Consider the following 12,908-nt stretch of genomic DNA (forward strand, 5'->3'; position numbering starts at 1 on the left):
ATGCAGCATTAAAAACCTGACTCTTTAATGAAATGACATGATTAGACTTGATTTCAAATCACGTCACATTTTATTTTCTTACATATGTTTGTATAAATCAACTTGTGCTTTAATTCTTTGATTTACAGTACAAATACATCTTACATTTATATACACGGCATTTTTAGCTCACCAGCCAATAGGCCATGAGATACTGTGATTCATAGTTTGATCTGCACCTGCATTACAAAAAGGCACCATTTTGTTGATTTTTAATACATATACAGCTTACACAGACATATAATGCAAAATTACTTTTCTCTTTTAAAGTGCAGAAATGACTTTTATAGCCTTTATATATCAATGTCTTTGTGTTTCTGGAGGATAGGCAGGTGACACCTTACAGGTCTAATTTGCTCCTAAATGATCAGCTGATAAATCAGAGTATCATCAGGCCCCTGTCTGTACCTCTGTTCACATAAAAAAATTTAACATGACAAATTTCAAAGAAACTAAAAACGTAAACCCTTGGGAATCCCATCGAGCCCAGCTGAACATTCATATGAGGACAGTTTGATCAGTCAGTTTGGTGGTGTTTCGAGTCTGGCCTCCACCTTTTCGGCTGTGAGTTTGAGCTGGCAGTCCCTCAGGGCCTTGGTCAGGTCCTCCACCCGGGCCCTGGCCCCCTGGCTCTTCCTCCACTCCTTCAGCATCTCCACGGTTATCTCCTCCAGGTCAAATTGATGTTTCGCATTGATGGAGTCCAGCTTGACCTCACTCAGACCCAGTTTGCGTCCCAGTTTACGCCAAGACTTTCCAAGATTTTCTGCGATTACTTCTGTGGCAACATTCAGTCTGGCTGCAAGAGGAGGAGAAAGGAGAGTTTTCTTTCAGTTCATGTATTATTTTGACGGAAACAATGATCGTTAATCAACATAAAAATCTGTAAATGAGCCTAAGTTAACCAATAGGCCCAGTTTTCTTCTGTCATCCCTGACCTGATGTTAAAAGGCATCTTAAAACACAGACAATCTACATTTGTGGCCAAGTTTTCATAAAGACACAAATGGATTCTTTGCATTATACCATATTGTTCATCTCTGACAGTCTTGCACATTTAACATCTTACTTATCTCAGACAGTTTTGCACATGTTGTTTGTCATTTACCTCTGACAGTTTGCACAATTACCCAGATACTGCACATTTATGTAAATATTAGGGGTACAATGGTACTGGTGTCCCACGGTTCAGTCAGTACCTCGGTTCTTGGGCCACAGTTGGGCCACGTGTTTTGTGTGTAAACAAATGTTGTTGTTTTTTTCTTCCAAAATTATATTTTTATTTTGCTTGCCAGCAAAACCTGAATTTCACAGTAGGAACAAATTATATCACTGTACTGAATAAAATCACACTTCCTGTCCTGAACAATATAACCCTTTCTTATTCCTTGACTACTTGTATACAGTCATGTAAAACAGACACATACACACTTAAGGCTCAAAGGGAGCTTTTGTTAAATAAGCGAATTCCTGTTCTGCATAGGGATGCAAAAGAAAACGGCAGTATAAAAACGTCACCATTATCAACTGTAGGCAATTCCTTGTAATAGCGTGTCACGGTATTGTATGTGTGTCAGAGTCCTGCACCAGGTTAGTTAAAAAAACCAAAGAATTGTCGTGGGTACGAGCACAGGTAGAATAAAAAAAAAATTTAATTGTGGGTGGGTAGTGGGCAGAGAGAGAGAGAGAGAGAGAGAGAGAGAGAGAGAGAGAGAGAGAGAGACAGAGAGAGAGAGACAGAGAGAGAGAGAGAGAGAGAGAGAGAGAGAGAGAGAGAGAGAGAGAGAGAGAGAATATCAATTGCAAAACCGAAAACCCGTGGTCCATACGGGCAGAATTTCCTGTGCAGGGTGGACCGAACAGTACACTGTTTTCCCTGAGTACCATTGCCTCCCTACAATATATCTAGACACAAAATGAAATGACTATAAAAGGAATGCTCATATTTGATCTCAAATTAATTGTCTGCAGTTTTATAGCTGTGTTGTCACTGAGCAAACTAAGTAAATAATTCAGATCCTTCCGTTGTGTAATTACTGCAGTGACTAATATGTTTTAGCTGCAACAAGTTCTTTAACTCTTTAACTGATGCAGTGAGTAACTTCTCCTTTCTGAAACTAATATCAGTTTGTAGAGAACATAAAAACTGGACAGTGTTTCAATGGAAAAAATGCATGTGGTCTGATGAGTCCAGACTGACCCTGTCCCAGAATGATGAAGTGATTACCCATCATGCCAAGTGTCTGCAGTGCCAACCTGTGGGGCAGTGTTATGATCTGGAGTTGTTTCATTTTATCAGTAACATTATGTGTCCAAATAATGATGGAAAAAAATGTTGTGACACTGCATATCAATATGATGCCATTGTAAATGTGTGCCCTAACCAAAGGTAAACAGTCCAACAAAATGGACACAACAAAATAACAAACACTTGATTTTTTTTTTTTTTTTTTAAATTAGTCGTTTAGATTTAGTGGACTAATTGAAAAATCAGTCGAAAGATTAGTCGTTAGAAAATTTGTGAATAGTGGCAGCACTACTTGTGTAATACTCTTGTTCTTGTTACGCAAAACAACAGCATCACTGAGTCATGATGTGACTCAGAAAAATCCCCAAACATATGCAGCCATACTGGTAATCCTGTCTCTGCAAACGGGGCATTCCCAGTATAAACAAGTCTGGACAAGTTCAGACACACGACTGAAATTTCTCTGTTGGTGAAATTAAAAACATATTCATATTGCTGCATAAAATTGTTCATTATCTGAGTGTTTCAATTGTCTTTTATGGTCAGCGTGTTTAAAAAAATCGGCATCAGCCCAAGAAAATGTACTGTAGATGTAAACATTGTCATAATGGGATTTGACTTTTTTCACTGTTATTATTTTACTGGTCTGGCTGGATGTGGCCCCTGAAGTAAAATTAGTTTGACACCCCTGCAATAAAACATGGAGGAAAGTTTGGAAGGAAGATTTATTTATAGTTATTCCATCAGAAGCCTCCTAGGTGAGATCATATTGGTCTGCATGTGGAACCTGAACTAAAATGAGTTTGACAGCACTTTGTAAATTCATCCCACAGGCCGTACTGGAACCTTTAGCGGGCCGCATTTGGCCCCCGGGCCGCATGTTTGACCCCCTGATACTAGGGTTAAAGTACTTTACAAATAAAGTTGTGAGTCCTGGCTCTGAACAGCGCCCCCTAATGTTCTCACCTCTTTCCGCCTCGTCCGGTTGGTTCTCAGTTTGTCCGTCTATTCCCTCCAGCTTGTCTCTCAGGTCCTGTCTGTGGATGCGTCCCAGTCTGTCGGACAGGTAGTCGGTGTTTCCGGGGCCCAGCTTGTTTCTGTGCTTCAGCAGCTGGAACAGCTTCAGGCCGGTGGTGGACTTCTCCAGGTCCCTCTTCCCGATGTCTTTGTCGCAGAGGTATTTTAACTTCTCCAGCTCCTCCGCGGTCAGCTGGTTGGAAATGTCCATAAGGACGGTGTTGAACTCCAGACTGTCGCTCATGTTTGCCTGAACCACACCTCGAACTCACACCAACTAACACTGAACTAGGAAATACGGACTTTTACTTTCACTTCCGTTACTGCGCATGTGCGGACCGACGCGCGTGCGGGACTAGAATTGAGTTCCAGTTGGAATGTTTTCTGGTAAAAACCTATTTGGTAAAATAGGAGAAAAATACTGATACACTTTGTTCTGTTTGCAGCAACGCAGAGGAAACAATATGTCATTTATTTTATTTATTTATTTCACCCCCTCACATATATTGTGGATTGATTTAAATAATTTTATAAACACCAAATTTGACGCTTCATGTAAATTGAACATTCAACATATTTTATTTGGCCTGTCACAAATTGATAAAATAAATCCAGAAAAAAGATATATTATCAACCTTTTAGTTATTTTTTGCCAAATTTCACATCCATTTCACTAAATTTGCACACCAGCGTCCAAACATTATTGTTTTTAAAGCCCTTTTCTCCAATTATTTAGACAATTTAAATATCATAAATTCTAAAGCAAATAAAATCAAAAACTATGCCAAGTATATAATCTTATTTAATTTGTAAAATTTATAGTTTATACCTTGAGCATTAAAAAACAAAAAAAAAAACAAACAAAAAAAAAAACTCCTCTTACGCAGGTTTCTTTATATTTGAAATGTAAAACATATTGTGAATTGCGAATTTTTCTGTCCTATTTTGATGTATGCTATTATAAATAAATTATGTATATATATATATATATATATATATATATATATATATATATATATATATATATATACATATATATATGTGTGTGTGTGTGTATATATGTATATATATGTGTGTGTATATATATAGTTCAATTGTTCATTGCTCAAATAAATAAATAAATAAATAAAAAAGTTAGAATGAACTCGACTTCTGGTCTAAAATTGAAAACTATCATATACTCTATAATACTATCATACTAACATATCTGAATATAATGAAAATATAACTATAACATCTCAAAATGTACTTACATATTTTCAACATGACATTCGTAATTTAGAATTTATTGTTAATCTGATCATTTTATTTGGAAAATTTCACATACACAAAAATAAATATGCCAAAACACGCCCAAATTTTAAAATCTTTCTGATTGAATTTGAGAACTATATTAAATCAATGGAATTTATCTTTAACAAAAAAAGTACAAACACTCTGACAATTTATAAAGCATTCTTTAAAATGGACTGAACTTACTTTCTGATGTATTTTTTTTATAGTTATTTTTCTTAGATCTTCATATTTTAAGTTTTTATCATTATTATTTGTCTATTCTTCTTTGTGTCTCTAAGTCGTTGCATTATTTTAATTTATTTATTTGGATGCTTTTTCCCTCGTGACATCTTGAAGTTTGTTCAATATTTCTCTATTTTGTATACATATATATTTTCAATAAAGTTGAAGAAAAAAAAAGTTAGAATGAACACAAACAGAGTAAACAACTGCAATATACGTGGTTTATTACAAAAGAGTGTTGTCTCTTATCCAAATGTGGTTTCTTATTGGAATAATCTCATTCCACACCTGAAATGGAAGAAAATCTGGTGTCTACCCTCTAAATATTTAATTATAAAAAAGATAAAAGAAGTTTCTTTCAAATTAATTAATCGTTTCTATCCTTGCAAACTGTTCCTACAAAGATATAAAAAGCACATCAATGTGGATTGCTCTTTTTGTAATCAATCAGAAGAAAACTTATATCATCTGTTTTGGTCCTGTCCCTTCTCAAGCGTCTTCTGGCAAGATGTCTGTTTTTTTATGTCAAAATATTGATCCTGATTTTTCTCTTACTTATGCAAAAATATTGTTTGGTATTTTCTCATATCCTGCTACCAAATCAGATCAATACTACGTCATCAATCTAATTCTGTTTTTGGCAAAATATCATATTCATAAATCCAAATTCTCCAATCACAAACCTTTTTTAATCTTTAAAACTGAGCGTAAACAATATATTTCAAGTATTCAGTATTCTGAAAATTAAAAAAAAGCTATCAGAACAACTGATCTATGTAACACATATTCATTTATTTATGCTAAATAAAAGAGAATATGATTTCCTACTGCAACTTAATTGACTGTTTTCAGCTTTTGTCCTGAATTTCCTTCTTTATTTTGATCTTTTCTGCTCTTTCCTTTTGTTTAATGTTGTATTCTCTATGATTTTAACGTAATTTTATGCCTTTGTAAAGCACTTCATATGAATGGTGCTATATAAATAAATTTGCCTTGCCGTCTATCCTGATCCCCAAACAAGAAATGAAACAATTATGGGTGGGAGTGATTGTTTTGATTTGTTTGTTCAATGCATGTAATTGTGCTTTCTTGTTATGTGTGAAAATAATCCAAAGAATGTTGGAAGAAATTGTTGCTTCAATGCAGATTTTAAATGTCACCCTATGAATTTCTGATTTAGGATCATAAATACAGTTCACAGCTTCAGTCAGTCAAATGTAACTGCTTTTGCATGTTGCATCTTCTTGCATTTTTAGTTGTGAAATAAAGAGCTTTTTTTTTTTTTCCAACATCAACACTCTAGACAGGTCATCTTTCATTTATTTGCAAAGATCTATAATAGACAGACAAGTACATGCATATACAGCAACACATGTCGTGAAATGTGTTGACCTACAGGGTTAACAGATATTAGCATGTCACCAACTGTAGAGTTTTATTGATGCTGTAAGTACAACATGGCAACAGACAGACAGGAAAGGAGGGGGCTTCACATGTGACATTATAGGTTCAGGGTTGGGGGGTAAGACAGGCTCTGCAGCCCTGAGGCAGCACATCATCTATTACTGAACACCGACACTAAGTCTACTTACAGAAACAGTTTGGACAGTTTGAGCAACAGATCAACTCATATCCCAAAAGGAGGTGACATCTTCGTGGGCTGTAGGTTATTCAAACAGGTACACACTGATGATTCATAGAAATATTGAAGTTACTGAGACAAATATTGTCATGGTCCCTTATGAACTCATACAAACCCTCTCAAAACATTTAAATTCACTTCAAAATGCATTGTTATCAAACTAATAGACAGCAATACAATATTTTAACCTAAAAATTAATGTGTACCTTTGTTTATTAAAACTATAACAATACATTCTATGAGTCTTAAAGAGGAGGGGGGTTAGTTTTAGGGGGTAGTTCAGTATATTTACAGCAGGGGGCAGTGTCTGACACATGTCCACCAAGTGTAGACTGTACATTGCCACTTCAGCAACGACATCCAGTCACTTCCACATTAAGTTTTTGCAGTTTTCAGACACATACATAAAGAAATAATATTCAGTCTTTGTGCTTGAACAGTTAAAAGTACTGCAGCGTTCGGATTCAGGTTAATAAGGCAAGATAAGAACATTGAAAACCTTTAGCTGATACACTGTCACCCTTTGTATGAAATCAGGAAATAAGACTAAAGAAACCAGGGAGGTTGTTTAATGTCCCTGGAGAGTATAAGGCTGGAAAAGTGAGTTACTGGAGCTGCTGTCAAGAAACATCAAGAAACCGACGTTGCTTCTTTCAACTCCAGTGATAAAAATACAAAGTCCCTTTTAATAATTGGCACTGTATTGTACAACAAGCAAGATTCCCCAAACCCATCTTGTTCTCATTTTTCTGATGTCATATGAGCTTTATGGCACCTGCTGTAAATGCTATACATGTTGAACTACACGACTTTTAACATAAATACATTCGATTTTCAGTACACGACCCTAAATCCGTTAGCACACCGAAACGCTTTAACAAACACCTGAAATGCACGTTTCTGATTTAACCTTTTAACATCTACTCTTTTCATGCATACATGACTCGAACTATGACCCCAAGCTATGGTTAGAAACAGAAACACAACCTAAATTACATCTGTAGTCCCAAAACTGGTGACCAGGAAGATGTTGAAGATTGTGTTTCAACAAAGAAAGTAGAAGTTGATCCTTTATATTGGTCTTGCACTTTTTCTCTAATAAACGTTGTCTTTCCCTGAAAAAAACAGGTGTTAAAAGCTTAAATAACTGATGCTAACTGCTGATTCTATCTAGCTAACTAGTATTGCCAAACATCTTTTTAACACTAGCTGCTGCACGACAAACAGGATTCTACTCAACGAAACCCTCCAATAAATAAAGCTGAGCAGTTTAACAAGTAGTCTGTATGGCTTTGATAAGTGTAGTTAGATAAGCTAACATCTGCAATGTCTTTCAAGCTGTATTTTCTGGATGGAGAGCCGCCTAGCATTCATTTAAAGCTATACGAATCCATGTTTTTATTGAACAAAAATAAAATTACTACTATAAGTGCAAAGCAAAAGATGTTTGTTGCAAAGCTTTACTTTTTTTTTTTTTTTTTACTTTTACTTTGCAAGATAATTATCATCTTTTACAGTATTGATTTGGTTTTTTTGGTCCACATGCATTGCTTTGTTAAAGGAGTTGCAAATATTTTATGCAAACAAAGTTGTACTTCACTAACTAACACACTGTCTCCCTTCTTTTAAATGACAGAAAAAGGTAGCAGTTGGCTTTTCAAGCAGCTAGTGGCTACAAACACATAGCTTTCTCTGTCTTATTTGCTGCATAACTTATGAGAAAGATGCTTTATCAACCAAATAAATGTTAATGTTGCTATATTCATGACTTTATGAATAACTAACAGCTTATTTTACTACTTTAACAGGACATGAAGCAAGTATCTACAGCATCTCATTCTGGTAACATGGAGCACCCCTGGATAATTGACATCACTTCGACTATAAATCAGGCCATTTGTAACTTTAAGATTTCCAGTTCATTGGAATGAAATATAATGTGACTTGTGCTTTCAGGAATAATGCCACCCAGCGCTGTTAGGCTGTTTGTTCATGCTCAAAATGTAACAAAACTAAGAGCAGGATATTGCTCGCACAAGACCGTAGTACGTACAAATGTCAAAGTCTTCCAAAACCTTGCAGTCCGCTCAACAACAAAAGTAAATGTGCTTTACCATGTTGCATATTAAAAGAAGTACATCAGAAAAGTCCTGCATTTGTATTTAATTGTGCAAAAAAAAGGAGAAAAAAAAAAGGCCTATCTGAGTGAGTTTTGGACATTAGAAAAAGGAGATGAACTCCCTCAGCGCCGCATCTCACCAGTGATTCCAGAAGGGAAGTCTTCTCAGCAGGACCATTTGGATGGCGTGTTGGTCTTCTGTACAAAAGCTGCATTCGCGTCCCCTGCGAGGGACGGCTGGTGTAAGCTTGCTCCTTGGAAATATAATTCACATTGGCTTTCAGGTGGTTAGTAAAGTCTACTCAGGAGGTTTGGGACTGTTCTCTTAGATTCCTGAAAGTTGACCTCATCAACGTGGAAAGTCCCCCGAGGCAAACAACGCTAATGGCTTGTTCCTTTCAAATACATCCAATAAATGATGTTTTGTGGTCATAGCTCTTTAAATCTAATGACAGGTCATATCTAACCACATGCTGAACATGAATAATTAATGGCTGACAGTGTCTGGCAATCTGTAAAACACTGTAAGACAAGAGACAGTGTGAAAAGGTTTCTTCAGGTTTCAGCGGTGAGGAAATTGTAACATGTCCAGTCCTGCAAGTAATCCAAAATGTGAACGCAGCAAAGCTTCCCTCATTAGTATAAAAGCCTTGTTAGTGGACAGCTGTTTAGTGTTTACAGCGGGCTGTAAGCAGATATTACTGCAGTACACAGACTATTCATCTATTTACAGTTGGTTTATTGGGGTTTTATTTGCTTGTTGCTGTTTGTTTGATGCTCTTGTTCCTCCACGTCGCCTTCTGCTTCTTAATAACAGTTTGTGTGGGACACGGGCCGTGAGCGGGGCTGAGGAGGGCTCTCATTGGCTGATGACGGGGAAGTGCAGTTGTCCTGGTTGTGGTTGTCCCGCGCTGCCAGCCTCTTGCCCTGCTCCTCCTTCATGAAGAGCTCCACCATCATGATCTTCTCCTTGTGGATCTGGAGGCTGATGTCCTTGGGGATGTCTGGGATCAGCCAGTCCACAAAGTCACTCATGAGCATCACGACGTTCTGCAAAGAACAGAGAGCATGTTAGAACACGACTCATGTTAGAATACGACTGACATGGGAGCGTTTCACTAAAAACTTTATTTATTTATTCATTTCCTTTTTCATTATTATCATTCCACATACCATAAGACTGCTGAACTCAACATAATATCCTCCCTCCTCCCTTCCACACCCACCCTCACCTACACAGGACTGTTCCAACGTAAAATATAACTGTGCAATAATCAGTACTGAAATGGTTTTTTGTTTTTAAATCAGAGATCCATAGCTTTTTATACTCACATAGTTTTTTTATATGCATATTTATTCTATCTTTTATCTTCTGTAGTTTTTATATGCTTATTTATTCTATCTTCTATAATTTTTATATGCATATTTATTCTATCTTTTATCTTCTATAGTTTTTATATGCATATTTATTCTATCTTCTATAGTTTTTATATGCATATTTATTCTATCTTCTATAGTTTTTTATATGCATATTTATTCTATCTTTTATCTTCTATCGTTTTTATATGCATATTTCTTCTGTGTTGTATATAATATCCTGTATATATAGTGCCTGTGTGTATTTATTGCTGCTGCCTGCTGAGCCAACTGCATCAAAATTTCATTTTTAATTAAAATCTGGAATGACACATAAAGTTTAAGTCTGTCTATGCCATTAGATAAAAGATAGACACAGAAAAAGAAAATCTGCTTTTCCATGTCAGCAAATTGACCATGTTATGAATGCAGGGTTCCTAGAGGTTCCTTAAGTTAAATTTAAGATGTTTTAAGACCTTTTTAAGACGACATAGAACAGGATTTAATGCCCATTTCACAGCCATACCGGCAAAAATTCACAACTCCTAGAATTTAGAAAAATGTATTTATTTACTCCAATGCCTTGATTCCCAACGGGGGCTACAAAGTTCGCAATAATTGGTTCCTAATTTTGATATGGGAATGGGTGGAACTGAACAGAATAACATTGGTTTCTTTGCAGCTTGGACATTTAACAGACACATTTAAACACATTACAATGAACAAGTTTATTGTAACATAACTTAAGACCTACCACATCAAATTTAATACCTTTTAAAGACTTTTTTAAAGTATTAAATGCAGATTTGTAAATTCAAGACTTTTAAGACTTTATAAGACTCTGCGGGAATCCTGTGAATGAAAAGGAGCAGAAAGAACAATCTAGTATTTTCTGCCCCTCCAACAAAATGCTTGTGCATTTACAGACATCATTTCAAACAGAACTGTAAAAGCAACCTCTTAATACAATAACCTACGTTCACTTACTGCTGCAATTCATCATTTGAAAAAAAAATTCTTTAGTCTCCCACTGAGTGTACAAAAGATATGGATATAGCTGTGTAAGCACAAGCAATGATGGGAAAAATATGATGAAACTGCCACCTAGAAAATGTACCATTAAACACCACATTAGCTTTTCCTATATTGCAGGTAATAACCGCCATATAATGTAGCAGATCTGGATTATTCACTGAACCCCCATCCTCCTGCTCATCTAACACTGCAGAAGGTGAAAGTGGTGTGGGTGGAGTTAAGCAGTCTGACAGTCCATTTTGTAAGGGTGTATATCAGAAATAAAGGAGCTGATTATAAGACATATCAATCTGAAGGTATACAGAATATTTTTCCCACCTGAAAGACAATAACGAAGGCGAGGCGTGCTGCCAGAATGGCCCAGAACTCCTTGGAAAGTTCATATGGTGTACTGGACCACGGCGGCTCTCTGTAGTCTTTATATCTACGGACAGACAAAGAGAAAAGAGTCGATTATGACTGATTTTTCAGTTGCGGTGTCAAATGTTCGCCTTAGCTGTACAGTCAAACCTTACCTGCACATTTCCACCTTGTAGCCCAGGTGCATGGGCTGCAATGGTTCCGTGCCCGGCGTGAAGTCAGTGACGTTGAAATAGGACAGCGTGTGATTGATGAAGCCGTGCATGGAGCCATCGGGGCTGTACATGTACTGGTAGACGAGGCGAGGGATGAAATCCGAAGTGAAGGAAATGACAAACGCCTGACAGAGAAAGAAAAAAAAAAATACACAGGTACTTCACAGTTCACTGATGAAAATTAAGCTCACAGCTGCTCTGACATATTTAGGAAGTGTACAGTGTAAACTTACATTAACAATGACTGCTACCTTGCTCAGGCCTCTGAGGAGGTTGTACCAAATACCTGGGGGAAGACACGAGAGCTGTCATTATGGAGAAAATAAGGGTATTGCATGGAAGGACTGTCCAGGTGCAGAGAGGAGGAGCCACCACTAGATGGCACTAACACACTCAGCATTAGAGGGGAGCCCTATTACTTGCTGTTTTCCAAAGATCACATTAGTCCTCTCAAGGCACTCACTAGAAGTTAATTTAATTTTTTGTTGACACTTTTTTAAATGGATGCAAAGCTTTAGCTTTTAATTAATTACAGAAAGCACATAAAACCACTAAAATGAAATTAACTTGACATAGGATTGGGACAAATGAATGAATATTTTAAAAAGGCAAACAAGAATCATTTCCCTAAAGCCAGGTTCAAAATTACAATATCAGGCCTGATAATTTACCATGGTGCTGTACAGAATATGGTTAGAACTCACAGTGTATTCTGCATGTTCTATGTGCTCTGGTTCTATAGCTGTGGGTGGAAGAGAAAACCATTGGTGTGACAGGAAACACCAGCATGGTCCCAGACTTTCTTGACAGCCAATCCCCACCCTTCCTCTGTCTTTTTCATGTGTTTTGTTAACTAACATTTTAACACAAACACCAACAGTACTGACCTCATTTTTTGTTGTAAAGACTTTTCATTTTTATTTTGTTGTGGCTTCTGAATCCAACTTCAGACTGGACTCAACGGACTGGACCCAACGGATTCGCAGATCACACTATTAGGCCCAATCCCAATTCACCCCTCAGCCCTCCCCCTTGGCCCTTGCACTTGGCACTACCCCTTGAAACGGAGCTGCAAGGGGTAAGGGTTGAAACATTCCCCTATGAAATGGGCCAACCCTTCGCGACCTGTTACATCATCATCAGTCGTCGATGCTGCTATAAACAGATGTGACAACTTTGTTTCCAAAAGAATTCCCCATGCCATCAACAGCTGTAACCATCTCTGTTGTATGGGCTTTGGTCATCTTTTTGCGGCTATCAACTATAAACCGCAGAAATGCGATCTATAACACATTAAAAGGACATTAAAGGGTCGATCAAACGATTAAGTTGTTTACAAAGAAAATACATACAGTTGTG

The 12,908-nt window shown here is 36.8% G+C and overlaps 2 protein-coding genes across 4 annotated transcripts in view; both read right to left on the reverse strand.

Annotated features, from left to right (window-relative positions):
• Nucleotides 1-51: 51 nt before the first annotated feature.
• Nucleotides 52-3,605, reverse strand: fadd (Fas (tnfrsf6)-associated via death domain). The gene is made up of 2 exons (XM_030129702.1): nt 3,254-3,605; nt 52-838 (listed from the first exon to the last, which is right to left on the reverse strand). The coding sequence occupies exons 1-2, from the start codon at nt 3,546-3,548 to the stop codon at nt 561-563; spliced, it is 573 nt and encodes a 190-aa protein (XP_029985562.1). The 5' UTR covers nt 3,549-3,605; the 3' UTR covers nt 52-560.
• Nucleotides 3,606-6,124: 2,519 nt separating this feature from the next.
• Nucleotides 6,125-12,908, reverse strand: part of ano1a (anoctamin 1, calcium activated chloride channel a) — a 127,456-nt gene continuing 120,672 nt past the window's right edge. For all 3 annotated transcript variants that reach the window (XM_030127162.1, XM_030127153.1, XM_030127145.1), the window contains 4 exons: nt 11,783-11,835; nt 11,490-11,674; nt 11,293-11,398; nt 6,125-9,633 (listed from right to left, as the gene is read on the reverse strand). In XM_030127162.1, coding sequence (XP_029983022.1) covers nt 9,391-9,633; nt 11,293-11,398; nt 11,490-11,674; nt 11,783-11,835 — 587 coding nt within the window. In that variant the 3' untranslated portion in view covers nt 6,125-9,390. The remainder of the gene's footprint in view (nt 9,634-11,292; nt 11,399-11,489; nt 11,675-11,782; nt 11,836-12,908) is intronic.

The sequence above is a fragment of the Sphaeramia orbicularis genome, chromosome 3 (assembly GCF_902148855.1).
Source record: "Sphaeramia orbicularis chromosome 3, fSphaOr1.1, whole genome shotgun sequence".
In the NCBI taxonomy this organism is placed as follows: domain Eukaryota; kingdom Metazoa; phylum Chordata; class Actinopteri; order Kurtiformes; family Apogonidae; genus Sphaeramia; species Sphaeramia orbicularis.

Coding starts and splice junctions, on each gene's coding strand:
- fadd (XM_030129702.1), bottom strand. CDS start 3,548: ATGAGCGACAGTCTGGAGTTCAACACCGTCCTTATGGACATTTCCAAC. Junction 839..3,253: donor ACCGGACGAGGCGGAAAGAG/GTGAGAACATTA, acceptor CTCCTCTTGCAG/CCAGACTGAATGTTGCCACA.